The sequence below is a fragment of the Ammospiza caudacuta genome, chromosome 9 (genome assembly GCF_027887145.1).
Source record: "Ammospiza caudacuta isolate bAmmCau1 chromosome 9, bAmmCau1.pri, whole genome shotgun sequence".
NCBI classification, from domain to species: domain Eukaryota; kingdom Metazoa; phylum Chordata; class Aves; order Passeriformes; family Passerellidae; genus Ammospiza; species Ammospiza caudacuta.
In genome coordinates, this window is record NC_080601.1 from 35,253,970 (window position 1) to 35,277,624 (window position 23,655).

The following is a 23,655-nucleotide window of genomic DNA, read 5'->3' on the forward strand; positions in this document are numbered from 1 at the left end:
TGCACTCTTCTGTTTCATTGGAGCCTTTGCTGTTAGTTAATGGTATCTGCAGAACCAGGAAGGGCTGAAATTGCCTAAGAAATTTAGGAATATGATTATTTACTACGCAAGGACTCTAGATTATGTTTTTCATTCTGCAGTCTTTTGCCTTTTATGTGTTTCCTTCATTCCTTGACAATAAAAAAATAACTAATGCAGATGGCACATGGCATTTTTACAGTAACTTTTCTGCTCTGCTTTATTTTTTCCTCAGTTTCAATGATATTTTGCTGAACATCTTTTCCAAGAATCCTATCAAACTGGCAAAAACCGTAAATAGCAATCAAAATGTTTAAACCAGAATTGTATTTGGAAGAGTATGCTGCAGTCTGCTACCAAGCATGTTCAGAGATGTTTATTTAGCCACAGACTGGCTAAAATCATGCAGCTGACTCTGGTTTTTTAGGTATAATTTAGGTCATAACATTGAAGCTAATGGAGCAAAGTCGTATTTTCATCAGCTGGTACCTTCTTTCACAGGGAAAGTGTCAGAATCAACATCAGTTGATTCTTTCCTAGATGTGCTCTGCATCTTTCCTGAACCTCAGTCCTGTCCTGCTGTACAATTTTACTACTCAAAAGCCAACACTAAAGCACAACTCTTGCTCCCAAAGAGGCACGAGGCCAGAAAAGCAGCAGCAAGAGGAGCAGAGGAGCCCAGAACCCCTTGTATGTCACAGAAGGCAGTGGCAGGAGATGTGCAGGAGCACAAAAGGCACCTCAAGTCAGGCCAAAAATCAAGAAAAAAGATGGTAGAGAGGATGCACCCCTCAGTGACTAAGCCTCTCCTCTCATACATGACATAAGTGGCTGTATCCTCAGGAAAAGCTTTGTTCAGGTCCTTCTCCCACATCAGGGAAGAACTGCCACACCACAGTTGTCCTGATCCCAAAACCTTTTTGTCAGGTTTAGTTCATGGAGTAAAACTGCAGCCTTGAAAAGCCAGAGGAGAAAACATCTGGAATTTAACTCTGGCAGCACAAAGCATCCTTAAATCTAAACAACCCAAGCAGGAAAGCAAAGGTGGGTTACTCGCTGCAGGCTTTTTTCCTGAAATGTAGTGCTTATCAAAGGGGGAACTTTCAGAGAAAGAGAGAAATTCTGACACAAGTTTCAATCACATTAAACAGAAGTTGTCGCCTCTCAGCTTTTCCTCCCATATGAGAATAAAACATAAAGAGTGTCAAAACTTTTTTGAGTTGCAAAAATATATCAATTTCATACTTTACATACTTTTTTCATTTTTTTCATTCAGAACACTTCTCGTTTGTAAGTATCTCTTTTTTGCTGCTGTTGTTTTTATCCTTTCTCTTCAATTTTAAAAGAAAACAGATTGACAAAGGATTAAACAACTCAACAAGCAAAACATTTCATTCCAGCTCAACTCAAATCACCTTCCTCCATTCTCCCTGTCCCTCCCCTCACCCGGGGGCTCCTTTTGGTTCGACTTCATTCTGATTTTTTTCCCACCAAAAAATGAGAACCCCCCCCCCCCCCCCCCCCCCGAGCATCCATCCAGCTCCACAAACAGCAAGGCCTCACGGTGCAGAGAAAAAGGCATGAAGAGATGGGCTACGTAACTCTCACTACGACTACAGCCAGGCTGGGAGAAGCAGAGCTGGCGCCGCGCTCTACCGCCGCTGCCACCGCCGCGCCCGCTGCCGCAGCCGGCGCGCCGCCAGGCTCAGGGGCTGCTTCCCAAACTTCCTCATGATCTCCTTGATCCTCGCCAGGTTGGTCTTGGAGATGGTGAAGTCGCACTGGGTGGCGCCCATGTCGTAGCCCACCTCGCAGGTCTTGGTGGCGGCGGTGTAGCCCTCGGCCTTGACGCCCACCACGTACTCGCCCGGGTTGAGGAGACGCCAGTAATCCCCGTCAGCTCCTGGTGGGGGCAAAAAATAATGGTTTTCAGGGTTTTGATCCTTTCTCCTTGAGGATAGGGGTGTTTATAAAGTCACAGAATTGCTGAGGTTGGGAAACATCTCTAAGACCATCAAGTCCAACCATCAACCATCACCATCATGTTGACCACTTAACCATGCCCTCACGTGCCATGACCACAGATTTTTTGAATGCTTCCAAAGATGGGGATTCCACCACATCCCTGGGTAGCCTGCTCCAGTTCTTTAAAACCCTTCCCACAAAGAAATTTATCCTAATATCACATCTAAACCTTTCCTGGAGCAACCTGATTCCATTAGATGAGGACACAGAATCACATGGGATAAGCTGATTTGGAAGGGACCCACAAGGACCATCGGGTCCTTTCCCCTTTCTCCTTGAGGAGAGTGGTGTTTATAAAGTCACAGAATTGCTGAGGTTGGGAAACATCTCTAAGACCATCAAGTACAGCCATCAACCATCACCATCATGTTGACCACTCAACCACGTCCTCATGTGCCATGACCACAGAATTTTAGAACACTTGCAAAGATGGAGACTCCACCACATCCCTAGGCAGCCTGCTCCAGTTCTTTAAAACCCTTCCCATGAAGATATTTGCATCCAAACCTTTCCTGGAGTGTCACAGACATATTTTCTGAAAAATCCCTTTGCTAGGACTTTTCTCCTGAGAAGCTGAGAAGCCTCAGAGGAAAAGAAAAACAATAATTATCTGGTACTGTGGAATGCAACAGTTGCATCTTTGATTGGTCTTATGTAGTTGTTTTTAATTAATGGCCAATCACAGTCCAGTTGTCTTGGACTCTCTGGTCAGTCACAAGATTTTGTTATCATTCCTTTCTATTCCTTGCCAGCCTTCTGATGAAATCCTTTCTTCTATTCTTTTAGTACAGTTTTAATATATGATTTTCTTTTAATATAATATATATCATAAAATAATAAATCGGCCTTCTGAAACATGGAGTCAAGATTCTCATCTCTTCTCTCGTCCTGGGACCCCTGTGAACACCACCACACTGGGGCAACCTCAGTCCATTAAATGAGGACACAGAATCACATGGGATAAGCTGATTTGGAGTGGACCCACAAGGATCATGAAGTCCAACTCCCAGCCCTCACCATCCCCAGGAGGAGTCCTTGGCCATGGGTAAGATGACACCACAGGTAGAACCCTCCATCCTCACACCAGGAGGGTGTCCAAGGGGCTGCTCCCACCACAAATACCCCTCCTCATCCTGCCAACCCTATAGAAAAACACATCTCAATCATATTTTCCAAATGGTGCAAAAAGGCTCCAAATCAGCTGTAGGTTTTTGGCAGCTGGAAAGGCCTGAGGCAAAATCTGGTGATTCCCAAGGGGTAGGAAAGACCTTTCCCAAACCAATCCTAACTGAGGGATCCAGAGGAGTCCCAGTGAAATATCCACATCACACATCCCTGATCAGACTGCCAGGACACTGATTTTGGTGCTATTTGTTAGGAAGAGTGTGTGAATACATAATATCAACTCACTTTGAGGAGTTAGGAAATATTCCCTTCTATTAAGCCATACATTGGGGTTTATTACACTAATTTTCCTACAAAGTAAATTCACCAGGACGTTTAACTACCTGGTTAAATGCACAAACCAAGCTCCTGCAATCAACTAACCTACTCAGAAAAATGTATTTAGCACCTCATTGAATCAGGAGATTTTGGTTTCTTCTTTTTCCCCATGAATGATCTCAGATATATCCATTTTATGCACCCATATGTGCATCAGGATTGTTTTAGGCTTCTTTTAGATATGATTTTAACCATCGAATATTCTTAGCTGTGAACTGAAAAAGGGGAATAACTATTACCTAAAATTAGTTTTTCACTCTGTCCTGGAGGAACTCCCTGTGAAGGAAAGTACATATTCAAATATGCAATTCCCTGTAAAAATAGAAATGGAACATCTCTGCATGAGGAGGGGCTGGGGTTTTTTAGCACTGATGAGACCTGACAGCCTTACTAACACCAGCCTGGGCTCACTGGCAGTGCAGAGCGTAGCAAAAACTGAAGATGATTTGAATAAAAATATTTTATTTTGGGGAAGGATCAGGCTGGTCAGCCTCTGTTTAAAGAAACAGTGATTTAATTTAGGATTATATAAAATAAAAAATGTGTTTGCAAACAGCAAGTGTTAACAAATGGCAATATTGACTATACCCTGATAGTGCAGCCTCTGGGTGTGCCAGAATTGTCTCTGATCAGGTCCATCCTTACATCCCATTATGATCAGGGGGGTTTTAAGTCAATATGACCACATTTGGGGTGATAATAAGGCCCACATTTTCTGTTCCTCATGACTCAGGGATTTTTAGGAAAGGCTCTAAGAGAAGCTCTTTATTCAGCTCTCCCTCACCACTGGGACTGTTGGAAGCTGAACAAAAGGCCAAACCACAAATCTGCCCAAATTCCTCCTATTTATCCCCAAGGGCTCATTTTCAGCTGTAAATGCCCTGGCAGTACCACGGGGCAGGCAGAGGGCTCTGCATCCCCTGTGGGATATCACATCCCTGCTCCCAGCCTGGCTTCAGCCCCAGGACTGCAAAGCTGACCCACATTTCCCTGACACATTTAACAGTCAGTTCATCACAACCCCACACAGGGCCAGGAATAAACCTACACATTCACACCCCACTGGGAATTCACTGCAAAGCTGGGTATTAAACCTGCAGCAGGATGCACATTCCCTGTTTCCACTTAGACAGGAGTATTTCTGTCAGCTGTCAGTGCCCAGAATTTAATACCAGGCTAAAAGGTTGGGGTTTTCTGAAAATCAGATTAAAACCAGTAAAAAAAAAAATCAGAACAGATGGCAAAAAGAAACACAATTAAAAACACAGATAAATTTAGTAAATAATAGGTTTGCTGAAATAATAGGTTCCAGTGGGAGCAGGCTGGAGGCAGACTGCATCCATACCCACCTACTGGGGCTGGAAAGGGATTGCCATGTCTGCTTTGATAAAATAACAATGCATTACAGAACAAAGACAGCATTGCTATGAATTCAATATGCCAGACTACTCCATAAATTCCACAATTAAGAGAAATGTCCTTTGAGCCTGATAGGACAGACCTTAGTTACAATTAAGCAATTGTGAAAGTGCAAAAGCAGTTTTTACATTTAAATGTGCCAAACTGCACAGATTTAAATATATTATAAAAATCTTTCTAATGATTTTTTACCAACAAAAGACTCTCCAGGAAACCTGGCCATAGTGCTGCATACTCAAAGCACTATATACAACTTAAACTCAACTTTTCTGTATGGACCAGGCATCCAGGTCCATGGATGCTGGATGAGGCTGGAGAATGGTAATACCAGAATTATGCTTAGCTTGGATTAATTAAATAAATATTTTATAGGTAAATATATTAATTATATTAAACATTACTAGATTCTACTTCAAAATCCTTGGGTTTTGGTACATAAAATGAAAATACGTATATGAAATCACTGCAAACTTACCAAAATATTCATAAAAATTTCTCTGGACACTGTGTGAAATTAAATTAATTACAACTTAGTTCAGAAACCACACAGAAGCATCTGTCTTTGAACTCTGGCTGTGACGAGTGTTTCACCAGGAAGAAACTGCACATTTCTCCATTAATATTTACTTTGTCATTTCCCAAATTACAGGAGGCAACCCCCAAAACTGTCTTGACACCATGGAGGGGGAAAAGGTGCATTTGTCCACCCAACTGAACTCTTTCTGCAGAGGTTTTCTCACAGAATCCAGCCCAAATCTGACTGTAACAATGTGGAATCACTCAGACTTAATCAATAGTTACATCTGCATTGAGGGAAAATGGAATAATTCCCCACAAAGCTCTTGCTCCTGGAATCAATGCCTTCAATTAGCCCATTAATGGTGTTAGCTGAATGTCAGCATCCCTCTCCTTCCATCAGGGATATTGTATCCAGGAGAAAGCCAAACCAATCTGCTTTTATTTCAGTCTACAGGAAGAAGCAAAGGAATTTTCTCAAACCTTTAAATGTTATTACAAGGCTTTTACAGGCAACTTCTGTCTGGCTCCACAGGGCAGCTGACCACGGTAATGCAGCAGTGAAACAGCAGAGCTCTGCTCACTTGAAACAAAACTTTTGTGAATAGAGATCCTGGCCATAATTCTTCCCCTGCTTGGCCTATTTTTACATCAAGGCAACTCAGAGGTTTAAATGGGCACATTTTTCATTTTAAAAGGTATAAATGAAGGGAGACTGCTGACAATTTGCCTTCTTTCTCTGGAGTTATACATGTCATTTTAGCTTCTTGGCTCCAGCACAAATCCTCTAGTTTCAGGGACTGATGAGACATGTATTGTTGTATGGATAATATGAAACAAGATAGAACTTTTATGTTCCCAATTCCACAGTGACTCCAGAGTGTGAGCTTAAATGTCTCATTAAAAAGAAAAATTAAAGGGAATTAAATAAGTATTTTTATTTTTACTAACAATTGCAGATGGCCTTGAGCCATAGAGGCTCAGCAATAAGTCAAGATGTAAATAGCTGCAAGATTCCCTGAGTGTTACAAGGTGGATTTTGAGATCTTGCACATTTATTGCACTTTATTTTTATTTTTTTTCATGACAATCCAGAGTATAGGGAGCTGGAGATTAATCACATATTGCATTAACTCAGAGCAGTACATTAATTTTGTTAACAGAGTAACACAACCCACACTTTATGGCAGACTTTCAGCACTGCCAAGGCTTCCAAGACAGGAAAAACCAGCTGATTACTTTAATTCCCACTGTCATTTCCCAGTGGTCCCATTTTGAAATATTTAAGGTAGAATCATTATTGCCTAATTAAGTATCTGTCATTCAATGCTTTCTTTCACAATCCAGACACAGTAGCACTGAAATTAATCATAAACTAAGTTAGATATTCCATGATTCATTATTGGCTCAGATCACCTCTTGTGGCAAACATGAAAGATTTGGAAGTCACAAAGCTCTATGATATTCCAAGGCCTGAAATCAGTTTATCTGCCTCACTCTGTGCTTCAGTGGCAAAGCACATGGAAGTGGTAGCAAATGAAGAGCACAGAACTCCAGTAAAGAGATAAAAACCTATAAAATTAGCATTCAAAAACATGTGGATATGGTACTTAGGAACATGGTTCAGTGGGTTTGTTTTTAACTACAAATCTGTTCTTTTGCACTGATATTTTGTATTTTTGGTTTTTTTTACCTGTGCGAATGTCATGGTTAACACCTTCCACTGAAATAACAGCATTTGGGATTCCCTTCCCATGCACATCTTTCACAATGCCTTTGATGCCCCGATGGACCTGGGAAGAGAATAAAAAAAACAAGTAAATATTGCACAGCAAAGAACAGTAGTATTCCTAGGAACTTACAATGAATCTTTAATTCCACAAGTGAATTACATTTCTTTATTCCTACTTTATGGCTCACAACATCGTGGAACATCATTATTAACCCTGTAGCAGCCCTGCAGGCATTAACTTGAGAATCGGTTTGTGAATTTTGTTGGGATACCTGAGGCACCAAATTCAAGATAAAAAGAACAGATGAAGCAGCAGACACAATATTGGGGTCTTTTTCCAGCTGCCCTTTCTAGCAAGCTCAGCACCCACATCACATTTTCAGAAGCTTCATTACTTTATTCCCTGAAGTCAAACCAGCCTGGCTGAAGTTCTATGTCTATAAAAATACCAATTACCACATAATTAGTCATGCAAGAAAAATAGTAGGTGTTGGAACCCTAGTTGCTCAGAATTTTAGACATTCTGTACTATCAGGCACTGACCCCCAAAAAACCACTACACTTATCCTAAAACCATAAAAAAACTTCCAAAATGAAATAATAAAACTAAAATTATAAGTGTGTAGTTTAAATAAAAGTGTATAATATCACATAATAGAAAACCTAAAGTTTAAAAATATAATAATATATTAGTTTTAAAACAGAAAATAATCTTTCTTCTTTACCTTCTTATTCGCCTTCTTCTTAATAAATTTAAGTAGTATTATATAATCAAATAAAAAAGTCCACATTGCAAAACACAAGGAATTAATTAAGTTAAAAATCAAAATAATTTAAGTATAATTTCCTAATTAGACAATTTATCCTTAAAAAACCTTGTAAAAACACAACTCCATTTTTTAGGTGATTAATAAAGTACTGTAAAACTCACAACTTATAAAACTAATATAAATAAGTATAAAAATACATCAATATCATAATATATAATATAATAAATATATAATATATAACATGTAATATGTAATATATAATATAATATAATATAATATAATATAATATAATATAATATAATATAATATAATATAATATAATATAATATAATATATATTACATATTATATATTACATATTATATATTATATATTATATATTATATATTATATATTATATATTATATATTATATATTATATATTATATATTATATATTATATATTATGTATTATGTATTATGTATTATATATTATATATATAACATAGTTTAAGGAATATAACATAATATAACATAGCATATAATTATAATAATATTCTATATTATTAATGTATTATTGATAAATATAGAAATAGAAAAACTAATACAAATAAAAACTAATAAACATCTAAATCCAAACCAAAAATTCCAGGTGAATACCTGTTCCATAAAAACAATCAGGGACTCGCGGTTGTTTTCCCACTCCTCTGGCAGCTCGCTCTCGTGGGGATATTTGTCACAGCCAACATAGATGGAGAGCTCAAAGCAGTTTGTGTGCAGGTAGCTGAAGTCATTGATGCCTGCCAATATTGGGGGAAAGGGGAACAACTTCATGGCCTTTTTAATCTATTGATCAGATTGTTTTTACGCAAATTAATGTAACTTCTGTAAACGCAAGTTGGGAATTCATCTAGATGGCTTACCCTGCAGATTTGGAAGGGAAAAAAGATTTTAGAAATGCCAAATGTTCTGTAACAAAGTACCAGAGTGCTTGAGGCCAGGTTGGACAGGTGGCCTGGGTTGCAAGATGTGGCTGGGGGTGCGTATTCCATTGCAACCTGTCAGAGGTGGGGCAGTTATCTCTGTTCATTGGGCAGTTTTCTTTATCTCTCCCGCAGCCAATCTTCCTTCAGGAGATCTCTGCTGTTAATGGGCCATTAATTATTAATTACCTTCTGTCCATGGCCAGTGAGTGTCCCTGCATGGCTGATCCAATCCCAGCATCCCATGGGGAGATGCTCCGCCCAGGGGAGGAGCCAAGCATTCCTGCCTGGATCCAATCTGAGCTTTGGGACACCCCAGCAGCCTTTGCCCCCTGCATTGCCAGAGGAGCAGCTTTCTGCTGCCCTGCATGGCCAGAGGGAGCCCAGGCCCATCTGCAGCAGCCCTGGAGCTGCAGAGGAAAACTCCCCCCTTGTGCAGGATCCCTGCTGCAGCAGAGCCACAGCTGGCACTGCAGGAGGGCTGAGCCCCCCTGGGATGGAGCTGGGACACCACCCTGACACACAGGGGGACAGGGCATGTTCTGATTCTGTCAATGGTTTTTTGTATTTGTGCATTTTTTATTCTATTTTTATTTTCTTCCTTAATAAAATACTCTTTATTAAGGAAGAGTTAAGGGAGGGGGTTTGCATTTTCCATTTCAGGGGAGGCTCCTGCCTTCTTTAGAAGACACCTGTCTTTTCAAAGCAAGACAACAGGCCTTGGAGCAATCTGGGATAGTGAAATTTGCTCCAAGCAAGGGTGGAACTCGATGGGCTTTAAGGTCCCCTCCAACCCAAACCCTTCTGGGATTCTATTGATGGGGAAGATGGGAGCACAACCAGGAGAAAGGTCTCTATAAGAAAAAATTGTTCTTTTTGAAGAAAGCCCTAAGCATTCCTAATCCTGGACATCACCCACAAAGCAGCTCTCCCTTATGAGTGCCCTGGGTGGAAATGGAATCTGTCTGTGTTGGGTGGCAGGAAGGTGCAGCTGTTCACCCAATTCACAGAATTCCCATTTGATAGAACCCTGAATGCCAGGACACAGAGCTATGTGCTCACAGGGGCTGTTATGTAAAAGTGATTTATCAGAGCAGTTGGTGAAAGAGTTCCTCAGTCTGTTTTCCTCCCTGAGTAATCTAACAGATAGAAAAGCCAGAAGAATCAAGGCAGTAATAATTATTTTATGTTACATATGGTGTCTGTAGTTTGTAAGAAGTGAAAGGGTCTCTTTTCTCCCTATCATGGTGCTGCAGAAAACTGGGATTGCACTTTTGCTCTGCAATAGGGATTCCCATCAGAAATATCTCCTAACCAAGCCCCAGGAACCCCAGTGCCTCCAGTCTCTGAGGAGCTGCAGTTTAATTCTGCATTACAGAGCCCACTGTCACCTTTGCAAAGGGCTGGAGCACTAAGGAGAGCTGTCTTTACATACACAGCTCAAATATTTCCATTCTCCAGGTTTCTCTCCTCTTTCTCACCATTATTTTCCCTCCTTATTAGTTCTCCACTCTCACACAGATAACGAGATACAGAACATGAAATTTCTTGTTCCATCTGCACTTCTAATAAGAAAATATTTTAAAATATGTTTTTTAATGATCATTAATTGTTGTGTTTTAAATACAAAGATTAGCAGGAGTTGCATTCACCGGGTGCTTCTGAGCAAGAAGAGTTAAACCAAAATCCCTGTTCCTGTCCAATTAGCAGTAGTCAAGTATTTAATGAGCCCTCAGTGCCTTCTGGAAGCAGAGCAGGAGGATTATATAATACAGATGTTAAACTTTTCACTTTTGTTGATGGGGAAAACCTAAACATCAGCCAGTGGCATATGCTACTCTACATAAATGTGCTTCCCCTCCACTTGAGAAACAGCCACAATTATTTTCCCCTCACATACTGTACAACATTCTGATTAATCTGCTGTGAAATGTTTTGCCATACACACTAATTGCTCAGTTTTAATATGTGTATTTAAGAAAATGGCTTTGTGTTGCCAAGAGCGACTCTTTCCTAGTGCCTGAACATGCAAATCCAGCCTCAAAAACACAGGAAATAAAATTAAATCAATCCCTTTTTTGCCTTTGTGCAGTTTATCCAGTGCAGAAAGTTTATATGTAAAATTGCTGGAGAACTTGCATTCACTGCAGTCAAAATAATGTGCAGGAAAAATCATGGCTGGGTTTTAAAGGCATGAGGAGGTGCTGGGTATCTGTGGTGCACATGCTTCTCTAGGGACTGAAATGAAATCTAATATTTCTAAATGAAATAAATACTGAAAATATTATTTAATATTTATATAAATATTAGATATTTTCTAAATTAAATTTATCTAATGCCATGGCATGAGCAATGAGAGTTTCTGTGCAGGACCACTGCAAGGAAGCAGATGGAAGAGGAGAGAGGCAGTTTCAAGGTGTGGTACAATGAGGAGATGTCACTCACACAAAAGGATGGGTGGGAGAGCTTCTGCAAGCACTTTTTTAGAGGTCTTACCATAATGTAACAGAGAAGGACATAAATCATAATTAAAATATCATCAAGAAATAAAGCAAATCAGATGAAACAAATCCAAAATATAATTGGTCCTAAAAAATCAGGGTAATATTCAGCATCTATATTGTCCATCTTTACTTAATGGAACTCAGTGTGACAGCTGTTAGTGACAAGGCCAATGCCATCTTTTCTGGATTGATTCATAATGATGTTTCCTATTGCACTTAGGAAAATTAAATTCATAAATTGGATAATGAAGTGGTCAAGTTAGTTCTCAGAGAATGCTTTAGAATCTGTAGAAATGTACGGGATTGTACTTTCAGACCTAAGAGTTCAAGGTTTTCCCCAAACTCATCCAACATTTTTTAACCTCCTGAAAAAATATTTGAAAAGCTAATTCTCAACTGTAGCCTTTAAAGGCTGGCCAACACTAACTATGCATGGGCCAACATAAAAGCCATAAAAGCCACGTCCAAAATCCCAAAAATGTTCATGCAGTGGACCTGCAAGTTCCAAACATGAGCCAGGTTCAGCTAAACCTGGGTTTCAGAGACACTGGCCTGCATCTGTTTGCCATTAGTGCTGCTCCTGTTGTCAGCCCACTGGTGGCAGATGCCTGTGTCATTTCCTAATTTCAGGGAATATGCTGCTTGACTGATGCACTTAGAAAAACATGAGGATTTTGAGCAAAGGCAAACGTGCATAATGCTGTTAAAAATGGGTTTCTAATTGGGCTTTCCTGGAAATCAAGGTTTTGGCCACACCACAGGCCATGGCTTCCCCTGTGTGCTCCTTAACAGGGTGACAGGCTTGGGTGTGTGGAGATTGATCCAGGCTGTGATTTATCCTGGCAGCAGGAATGCCTGTGCAGCCCATGCAAAATTTAAGTGTAAGGACATCCAAGTGTTTTAGAAATAGGAGAGTAGCAGGCAAACAGTAGCTTTTTATGGCATTTCATTGCAACTGCCAGTGCATGTGAGTGAGGGCTGATCTGAGGCTGAGTTCAGTCAGCAGGAGGCTGTAATCAGGACTTCCTTATCTGGAATCTCTCCCTGCAGCCCCTGCTTCAGCTCTGACACTGGCTGTAGTGCTTTGCAGCGGTTTTCCTCTTGTCACCTTGTGTGGGGGTTTGGACTGGGTTGGTTTCTTCCTTACAAACAGTCTTGAGTGCACAGAGTTCTTAAAGCTAATGCTTTGAACGTGCATTTGTGGAAAACTTGGCTGCAAAAGTAGCAGTCACCAGGTATTAACGACAGCAATGACATCTGGAAATATTCCTCCTAGAACACACATTTTTGTGTGCTGCAACCCACACCAGGCAGTGCAGGCTTTACCCTAATTAGCAAGGGAACACTAATTGGAGCTTTGCCACTCACTTCCAGCCACGGTGTGCCACGAGGCTCCGTTGACAGTGCCGTCCTCCTTCTGGAAGTCCTCGGTGTGGCAGGCCCTCCTCCTGGCGTCCGTCATCAGGCGGTGTGTGGAGGCGTAGGAGTAGGCCAGCCAGCGGAACACGTGGTCGTCAGGGGTGGGTGTGTAGTCCTGGGTTTTCCACATGGACCTCACCATGTCGTAGGGATAGGCCACCACCAGCTCTCCCCCCTGCAGGTTGCCACCCAGCACAAAAGGGATTTTTTCCATCCAGGCGATGATCGCCCGCGTCTCCACTGCCACCTGGGAGAAAAAGCGACAGCAGATCTGGTTCAGCGTGGAAATCTGATTGTACTGCTTCAAAGGAGAGCAGGATCAGGAGTTGCTGAGAGTGAGAAGCCAGCAGAAGGGATGTGGGAAAGGAGAAGGCCTTCTTTAAATTATGGTACTTGTCAGCCATTTTGGGAGGTCACAGATATGCCTTAAGAGCTAACAGAACCTTCACATCAGTAATTTATGGAACAGGAACATCTATGCAGAGTGAGGCCCAGAGCAGGAACTGACAGAGGTGTCAGATGGTGACATTGCTCCCCCTCTTTGTTTACAAAAGAAAGGATTTTAAACATAGAAATAATGGCCATAAATTAAAACACAGGAAGTTTCAACTCAAACTTTTCCATGAGGGTGGCAGAGCACCCCAGCAGGTGCACAGGGAGGTCATGGAGTCTCCCTCTCTGGACACATCCCAAACCCACCTGGATGTGTTCCTGTGTCACCCACTCCAGGTGACCCTGCCTTGGATTGATCTCCAGAGGCCCCTTTAAACTGTTGCTATTTCATGATTGTGTGATTCTAAAGTACTAAAAACTGCCACAGTGAAGCTGCTATTAAAAGCTGACATTATAATTCAAAGGTCAGGCCAAAATAAGTTAAATTTCTGGCACTACAATCCAATAAATGACGTTAACATAAGCCCACAGCAAGGTTTTGCATGTATCTGATCTGTTGCTGTGTTTTTCAAGATAAGAACATATTTCAAGTAAGAGCAAGTAAGAAAATCCCAGGACAAATCTGTGAGTGAGTTTTCAAAGAGCTCATCTATGCCACAAAACCTGGGAGAAGCCTGATCCACATGGCTGAGCTCATGCTGTGCTTCTCTTTGTCTACCTTGCTGCCTAAAAGTTGGGTTTGGAGTCCTCCAGGCTCTTGCAATAGCTGATGGAAAAGAAAATCCTCTAGGAAACAGTTTCCTCCTTGAGACCTGTCTCTGAATCCTGGGGGAAATGGTGCTTTTGTGGTGCATTTTTATTTCCACTGACATAAAGGGAATCATTGACTTAGATCAGGTGTGGAACTTCACTCCCAGGTTATTCATCTCTTGAGAATGTAAATCTCACTCTCTCAGGACGTCCCAGCTTTTGTGTCCCCTCTCCTGGCCTTACTCACAGTGGCATTTTCGGACAGGTACCAGTCAGGGATCGGGATGTGATGGTTTGGAACTTTTCTTTTACTTTTCTTCTGATCTTCTGACTCCCAGAGCAGAGAGTTTAGGTCAGGGAAGTTATTGTTGATGTCAATGCCATCCTGAGTCCATCGTCCTAGAGACCAGCCCCCCAATTCTGAACCCTTGGATTTAAAAAAAAATAAAAATAAAGAAAAAAATAATTAATGTTCATTTAGATTACAGACACCTATGAGCCCCTGAAGAATGTTTGGGAATGTCCCAGAGATAATTCTATATAGAGAAATGGAAGATTAATTATTTAATTAACTGAATTAACTCATTGGCACTTTAAAATTTTTTGTATGAAATCTTGAATGAGGTGAAGGAAAACCCATGAAAATTTACTTGAGGTTAGCCAAAATATATCTCTCAATGGAGACAGCAGACATTCCCTCCCATGACTATGATTTTGACTTTCCTATTCCAGTCTTCTGCAGACTGCTCTGGAAGATTTTCCAACGCATTTGACCAGCCTCTACAATTTTTCCTGGTGTCTGTCTTCATCCAGACTGAATTATTATGATGCCCAACACATCATGCTCTCCTTAAAGGCACACTATAAAATTTCAGCTGGAGAGGAATGCAAATTTTCACATGCTGAGCTTGGTTTCTAGTGAGAAACAGATTGCACAAATTTTCCATTTTCCATAATGGAGTTCCCATGGCTCTGTACATCTCAGGATGGTTTCCCCTGGCAGTGTTTGTGATCCTTCTTTCATGTACATTTTCCTGTTAGCCAACATCACATCAAACACTGTTTCTTTCAGCTTTTCCCCAAGACAGTTTGTGTTTACTTTGATGTGCCCATCTTTTCATTTTTAAATTTCGATCGCTCGCAAAATGTGATCTTTGAAGAAAATAAAGACAGGAGGAGCATTTTTGATCCATCTACTGGAAAGAAAAGAATTCCTTGATGTGCTCATCATCCCCATTACCGCTTTATAGGCCTTGTCATATCCATCAGGGTTCACTGAGGGCAGCAGGTGGATCCTGGTGTCCTGGATGAGGTGCACAATGCGTGGGTTCCCAGCCAGGTATTCCTGGCACATGAACTGCATGAGCAGAAGGATCAGCTCTCGGCCAAGCACTTCATTCCCATGAGCTCCTGCAATGTAGTGGAATTCTGGCTCTCCTGTGGAAAAAAAAAACACGGAGCAGAGTTGTAGTCAGAGCAGCAAATCAAATCTCTATCAAACAGCTTCAATGTCAATCAGCAACATTTCACTTAAGGAGTGTGGAGAAATGTCTCAGCTGCACAGATGAGAGGTGAAAATGTCAGTTTGGAGAAATAAATTGCTTTCTGTTGCTATTTTAGAACTGGCTTGTGTATTAGCAATATCTAAAGCCACTGAGTAAAAGCTCTAAAACCCATATTTGATTAAACATATCTTTAATTATACTCACAACTTCAGCATGTTAGAGGTGTATTTTAACAGTTTTAAAGGTCTAAAAGTCACATGAAAAATACTGAAAAATAGTTTGCTAGAAGAGAATTTTCCTAATAACCAATCTAAGGATATTATTCATGGATACAGCAAAGCACAAAATTCTTTTATTCCAACAGCTCTCCCAGGCACTGGCACAGTGAGAACAACCAAAGATCGAATGAGTTTCTTCTATGCTGAAGAATTATATCATGGTAGGAAACTGAACCCCAAACCTCATGAGTGAAAAATTATTTGGAGATTTGACCTGTCCCTGCAATGCATTAAGGTAAATTTCTATCCAAAGCTACATCAATGCCATAACTAAAATCCATCCTCCAGTATTAAAGTTCACTTTTATTTTACTACTGTGAAGAACGATCATTAAAGAATTTGATCCCACATTCAAAATGTCCTCTATTTGTGCTCGCCCTCCTCTTCCCAATTTAGAAATACAGCACTGAGGTTCAACCCACATACATTTGAAATCTTTGCTGCCATGAATATAATTCCATCAGTGATAATTAGTGCAGATATGGAGGAAGAGGAGGGGGAAAAAGGCCAAATTCCAACACCCCTTCAACAGATTTAGTGAAGATTAAAATCCTAACCAACTTCGTGTTCTCCTGGGTTGTCAGAAATCTCCACTGCATACAGCTTCAGTCCTTGGTGGCTTTTTCCAATATTGTAAATTCTTGTGATATTTGGGCACATTTTATTCACAGTTTTCATCAGCTGCCAACAAAAAAAAGAGGAAAAAAAGAACATATTAAGACAATGCAGCATCACAACAGATCCATGATGAATTAGTTCATTCTAAATTGAATGTGGCACAAACTCTTAATTTTCTTCTCTGATTACTTCTTAGTTGTAAAAACTTTATGCTTAGTTCATGAATTTATAGCTCTGCTATCTCATTTTTAAAACATTATGCCATAGAGAGTAATTAAAATAATGGAGAGTGAATAAAATAACCACACCCTGTGAGGTACTATAGATAAAGGACTTGAGGTGACCCAGGGTGTCAGTGCACAGAAATGCATTTATTTTGCAGGTTGCCACATTTCAACAGAAATATGAATTTTTCCACTCTGCCAGCAAGCAGAGATCCTGCATTAAAAGCAGTTCTATTTTAGCTAAAGGCTAAAACCCTGCTGTATAAATAATGTTACTGACTCAGACCTGTGTTTATAAATTTCTCTCCTCACACCTTCTTCAAACTGAAGCAAACTGAGCTGGTTGATGGCTCCCTGCATCCATGCAGCTCCATCCATGAGAAATGGGGAATGTGAGCCTGTTGTCTCAGAGCTCCTCTGAAACCCCTGACTCTGAAACTCCCATGTGCAGGAGCTTTCCTGACGTGCCTGGCACTCCAGTGCTCACAGGATACCAGGAACATCAATTTAGAGACGTGGTTGAAAGTATGGAAATGCTCATTAATAGTGAGAAAAATGCCCAGAACCAAGTTCAAAGTCTGTTACATTCAGTGGAAATATTTGTGTTGGCCTCAGCAAACTCCCCATCATGTCTTTAATTGCAAACATGTGATTATTTTCTGAGTCAAAGAACTTTTCCTGCATTAGACCTTTGTAGTGACATTTGCTGTGACTCTTTTGGTAATGTAATGCAGTGGAGTTAATGGAAATACAATGCTGAAAATCAACATATTTCATATTTGATCTTCTCATTCTTATTTCCTACAAATGGCAAAATATTTCAACTATGATCTGGGTTTGTTGTCTCAAAGATAAGGTTGTACTCAAATACCCACATCAAACATGTAACAGCTTCCTGTACCACATGAATAAATACAAATACATATATAGAAATTAAAAAATAAGGAATATTTTGGGCTGTGAAACAATCCTGCACACAAAACACAGTGAGGGTTCCCATTGACTGGAAGAAGAAGACTGAATGCTCTTTTACAAGGAGAAAACTGGAGCTGCAAATTTCATCTTCCTAAGCAGAGAGTTCTACTAAAATTACCTGACACTGAGAAAATCCCTCCCTCTCACAAATACTCGACTTATTGCAATGTAATGTGATGCTTCCAGAACATGGCCCAGGGAACAGCATCTCCTCCTCCCTCAGTGTTGATAATAAATCAAAAACCAGCATTTTTCTAGGATGCTTTGTGGTGAAGTAGCCATGAAAAGTGACAATAATGCAATTTTTGGGGGTTGGGCATGTTTTTGATTGCTGTTGTTTGTTTGTTTTTAATAATAAGTTGATTCTGGCAGTTATTATTCCATTTTGCACTGAGGTTTTGAGAATAGTTTTGGGTATATAAGACTTGCTGCAATGCAACCCATAACATTCTGCCCATCAGCAATGAAAATCCAATGAGCTCTAAAAAAATTAACTATTTTGACACAGAAATTGGGAGGGCACACAGTTCACAATTCTCAACCACAGTCACAGATTTTCCATTTGTAAGAAGAGTGCAAAAACACTCTGGTTTAAAGCTGTGGTTTTTTTCCCCCAAGATATTTCTAACCTGACCAACCTGTCTTTCTGCAATGACAACATAAATGCATTTTATTTTATTGTTCTTGACAGTAATTATGCCAATTGAGTTCCTACTCGTCTACTCTTTGTGCTAAGAAATATAGGCCATGAAATCTCTACCAAAATAAACGTGTGACTCAGTACACAATTGCTCAATAAAACCCAGTGGTGATTCATGCAGTATAAATACACTGAAAACCCAGCACACAGCAAGTGATTCACACACATCAAGTCCAAACATATTATCTTTATATTTGAAGGGAAAGTGGGCAGAAATATTTCTTCAGGACAGCCCACACTTGTGTCTGTGGTGATAATGAAGCAAGATTAAGAACAATAACAAAGCCAAGAACTTGTTTGAAGCTAAAGGAACAAGAATAACAACGCTGGTAAGTTTAAAATTATACTAGCGGAGGTTTTTTTTCTGGTGTTTCTGGTGAATTTTTGCTGATTTTCACAACTGTGAATATGGAATGGGACTCTAGAGTTTATTCTGATTATTCAAACCCACAGAAATAGATGAGAAAACTGATGGCTAAATCAGAGTCAAATCTAGAAGGAGGAACCACCGTGTCATTCACCACTCAAATACATATGGAAGAAAAAGAGGGGCATATTATATGAAAATACTTCCTCTGTCACATAGTGTCACCTCTTTCAGGTTCATTTATGTACAAATTAAGACTTTGGGACTTTATTGGACTGCTTCTTTTAATAGATTTAAGCAGAGAAAATATTTTAAAACCATATTGCAGACAGAGTTTAAAATGAAAATAATAGTTTAATTTTTGTGGAATTCAGATTCCACATGGCTGAAAAGCCTTCACCCATCCACCCTCCATCACACACCATCCTTCTTTGCCTACCTGCCTCATCTCCTTGTAGTTGTGATGCTTAAAGTCCAGATTATCAGTGGTTGTCATTTCATTTCTTCTGTGGTAATAATTGTTTGGGTCTGAGAAAGAAAAAAAGGAGTTTTCTCATGCTTAGGAATTTCAAATATAGAGATGCTTTGGCACAATGCATGTAAGAAACATAGAAATCTGAATTCCACTGTCCTGTGTGTATCTAAAACAGGTTTTCAAAAGCAAAACTCAGAGAAACAACTAATCTGAAATATTTCTAATCACTGCACAAATCAATTCATAGAGATCCAAACAAAAGCAAGGTGGCACCAGCTTTCCAGACAGCTCCTCTGCACAAAAACCTGAATTTCAACAGAAAAGCAGAAGGGCAGCCTTAGGCTGCAGAGGAGGGAAAAAGTCATTGGGAAATGATGAGTCAGATGCAAGATAAAAGAGTGGAAGAAAAATCAAATTAGAGGAAAAAGCCACAGTAAATGCTTTGTGTCCACTTGATTAATTTACTATTGCGAGGAATTTTTGTTTTCCTGATGAGTATTTTCCAAGTTCATGCACTGACTGCAAAACATGGAAAGGAATAATTTGGCACATTAAGCATTCCTAATTATCTTCCAAAGGAGTTCCTGTGGAAGTCAGAGGTGTTTGTTACTAAAAATTTACATATTCACTTGTTTATGGATATTTTTTATAGTTTGTTCATTTTGGAGTATCAAAGGAGGATGTGTGGTTAGAAAAGAATCTTCTGTTTCCTTGACATTCCAGGCCCTTCACCTGGAAAAAAAAACCCAAAAAGAAACAGGACAAGACTGTTATGGCTGAGCTTTGAAGTTCCTGATAAATGTGCTCCTAGCCTAATCTATTATGATTTATTTTCAGAGACAAACAAGTCTATTTGGAAAACATCAGACACATTCCTTAACTTGCCACATCTGGGATGTCTGGAATTCTGAGTAATCATTTGTCAAGCCAGTGGCTGTCAGGCTTCTATGAAAAATTGTTTCCCTTCACACAAAATCATCTTCATTGGTTTAAAATTATTGAGGGAGAAGCAAAATATGAAAAAGTTTAAATGTCATCCTTATTGCAACACAAAAAGACATTGTCTCTAGAGAAAAAAATGGTTTTAAACCATTATATTCCCATAATGTCACCTGTCAGCTGTGACTTTTTTTGTGGGGGGAAAAAAAAGAACAATTCTGAGTAGGAAAAATATGTAGTTATCCCACAGCAACAAATCCTTACTGAAATTATGGAAAACTCACAACAGTGTGAAATACTTTAAAACATTTTTAAGTTTCATATTTCCTGCATCAAAACCACTAAATATTCTCATAAAATTCTGAAGTTTTGGGGTTTTTTTGCTCCATTTAAGTTATTTATGAAATGAAACATGCAAGTCCCATTAAGCTTCACAGTAACATGACCCATCCTTGTCTCCACTTCCATTTCCTAATCTACAGCAGAGATGCTGAAAGGTCAGTTGAAGGCTGCTCTACAAATATGACAGAAAAATGTCCCCAGAAAAATATTGTCTCATCAAAACCCATGTTAATTTGTAGAAATCACTCATTGATATACTGATGAAAAATGGAAATCATAAAGAAAACCACCACTTCTTCTAAAAGGAGACAATGTGTTCAATGCCCCACAGAACGTCTTCATAATTGAAAAAATACCTCCACATTGTAAAAATATAAAAATAAATGTCATAAAACTGCCAGGATGTTGAAAGTTTTCTGTATCCCCATGAGCCAAAATATACAGCAACCGATTTTTTTCCCTGATACTTTAATCCCATGCCTTTCAAAGCCTGGCTCTTTTTCCATACATCAAACACTAATATCATGGGAATGACTGTGAATGCTGTAGAGTTGGTGGAAACTTAAAAAAACTGCAGTGAAAATGATGGTATCTCTGGCCCTTCCTCAACAACAGAGCTCAATTTGACAGTTCCCTGGGGAATTAACACTCATATTTTGCCAGGCTCTGCTGCAGCCTGCTTGGATAGCTGGAGTTCTGCTGCAGCAGGAATACAGATTAGAACATTAAAAGCTAAAAGGTAGAAAGACAAACAAGGCTTGCACACAGCTGGATGGGTCCACTTTGGTAAAAATTATTTTTTGAATAAAACTGAGAATAAAAGACTGAAAAGCTCAAACTACAGAAGATTTATAAGAGAAATATACTGATTTATTCACAGAAATTCTGCAGAAAGTCTCTCTTTCTTCCATGGAGAAAAGATCCTGCAAAACTGTGGCACTCACGTTTATACAGAGGGGTATATTAGCTTTTTTCTACCACTAATTTGCTTATGCATCAAAAGTAGAGGTAATGAAGTTTGCTGGGAGAGGCACCTTGTGCTCTTCATCTTTCTACTCTTGTAAAGATGGACAAGTGACTAAAGCTGTTAAATCACAGATTCACAGGAGCACAGATTGGTATGGGTTGGAAGGAACCTTAAATCCCACCCAGTGCCACCCCAGCCATGGGCAGGGACACCTCCCACTGTCCCAGGGTGCTCCAAGGCCAATGTCCAGCCTGGCCTTGGGCACTGCCAGGGATCCAGGGGCAGCCACAGCTGCTCTGGGCACCTGTGCCAGGGCCTGCCCACCCTCACAGGGAATAATTCCTTCCCAAAATCCCATCTAAACCTGCCCTCTGGCTGTGGGAAGCCATTCCCATTGTCCTGTCACTCCAGGCCATTGTCCAAAGTCTCTCTCTCCATCTTTTTTGTAGTTTCCCTCAGGGATTGGAAGGCCACAATTACATCACCCCAAGGCCTTCCCCTCTCCAGGATGAACAAACCCAATTCTCTCAGCTTTTCCTCACAGCAGAGCTGCTCCATCCCTCTGATCACCTCCGAGGTCTCCAACAGCTCCACGTCTTTCTGATGCCTCAGGTTTAGCTTTTCTATTTCTCAGATTCTGTGCTGCTTTAGTGTGTGGGTCTGGGTTCACATCAGGGGATGCTGAGCTCTGTGCACAGAGCAGGGAGACAAAACAATTCCTGCTCCAGCTGGGCACCAAGGACAAATGACCCAAATCTCATCCCAGGAGCACAAACACCGTGGGCTGGAGAGAGAAAAACAAGCAGGGTGGGACTGCCTGGGCTAAAGCTGGAATGGGACAATGAACTGCAAGGTGCAAATGGAGCAGAAATGATCATAGGGACAGAGCCCGTGCCCGGCCGTGCATTTTGGGGCAATTTTGGTTCATCTTGGGTGCAGCCCTGGCTGGGCTCTTGTGCTGCCCACGGTGGATCCACTGAGGCATTTTAATAAATCCCTGCTTTATTCTGTAACCCTGTCCAGCCTCTGTTCTAGGGCAGCCTTCACAAGGCATCACTACCTGTGCTGGGGATCCCAAAACTCCAAGTGGGTTCATGCCCAACAACTTTACAGCATGAGGGCTCTGAAAACTGCCCAGAAAAAGTACCAAAAGTACCAGAAAGGACCAGTTGCTTGGCAGTTGATGAAAAAAAGGGGCATTTTCACTTATTACAGCTCTACAGCACCTCAGCCAGCGAGGCCCTGATGCTTCCAGTGGGTTTCAGCTTCTCAGAAGTGCTGTTCCAAATGAAGGCAATCCAAAGGTTTCAGAGAAGTTTTTAATAAAAAGAATATTCTGGTTTAAATCCCTTAGACTGCCTTAAAAACCCCAATGTGCTGTTTCACAAATGACTGCGGGTTTTTTTTTAATTTCCATGTAATTTAAGTGAATTTGACTTGTCTTCACTAAATTGAACATCTCACAGACAGCACATGTGTAATCTTGAAATAAATCCGCTGGCAGCCACATCAGGTGATTCTAAGTTTTTTTCCACATGATCTATTTCATGGCAGCCTCATGAGCATTGCTCATGAGCATTAACATCACACATGAAATCAGCAATGAAATAATATTTTTCAACTATAAACTGATTCTTTTCTCCTTTTATTCTCAAAAGTAGATGCTGGATTTAGAGCTGCTGTTGACACGGACATTTATAATGAAAGATACTTGTAAAAAGCCACATTTTTATCAAAAAATGATCAGAACTTTAGACTTGACCAGGTAGCCTGGCACTAAGAGAGAAGCAGTAAAAATAAGACTGAAGCCACTGCAAAACACAGTGCTCCATTACAGAGCTGGTAAAGTTCTTTTTTTATCTTGGCTTCAAAGTAATGGCATGATCATGGTACCAGTGATAGTTTTCTATATAAGAACTATTAAAAATTAAATTCCATCACAAATTTATTCCGTTAAAATAATTGTCTCTTGCCTTGAATACTCTACAATATAAATAAATGCATGAAGAACTCAACTGATTTTCTCTCTCCAATCTCTGGGTGCTTTTGATCACATATAATTTTGTTTTGACCTTCCTTAGATTTGAGGAATAGAAGGCAAGGAAAGCACATCCATCCCTCTGAGGCAATTGCAAAAGATTGTGTGTGTCAGCTTCCCTCTATGTAAATACCAGCATTTTTGGAAAGTGGAGAGGGAATTAAATGTTTTTGGGTTTTGTCCTCTTTTGCCCTCTTTTTTGAGACATGGCAGCACT

The 23,655-nt window shown here is 40.1% G+C and overlaps 1 protein-coding gene across 1 annotated transcript in view; it reads right to left on the reverse strand.

Annotated features, from left to right (window-relative positions):
* Positions 1–1,567: 1,567 nt before the first annotated feature.
* CPXM2 (carboxypeptidase X, M14 family member 2) overlaps positions 1,568–23,655 on the reverse strand; it is a 66,085-nt gene continuing 43,997 nt past the window's right edge. Inside the window, exons 6-13 of the mRNA XM_058810356.1 lie at positions 19,117–19,205; positions 16,351–16,474; positions 15,251–15,447; positions 14,258–14,437; positions 12,817–13,114; positions 8,622–8,761; positions 7,175–7,274; positions 1,568–1,921 (exon numbers count right to left, since the gene is read on the reverse strand). Of these exons, the coding sequence (XP_058666339.1) occupies positions 1,671–1,921; positions 7,175–7,274; positions 8,622–8,761; positions 12,817–13,114; positions 14,258–14,437; positions 15,251–15,447; positions 16,351–16,474; positions 19,117–19,205 (1,379 nt within the window). The 3' untranslated portion in view covers positions 1,568–1,670. The remainder of the gene's footprint in view (positions 1,922–7,174; positions 7,275–8,621; positions 8,762–12,816; positions 13,115–14,257; positions 14,438–15,250; positions 15,448–16,350; positions 16,475–19,116; positions 19,206–23,655) is intronic.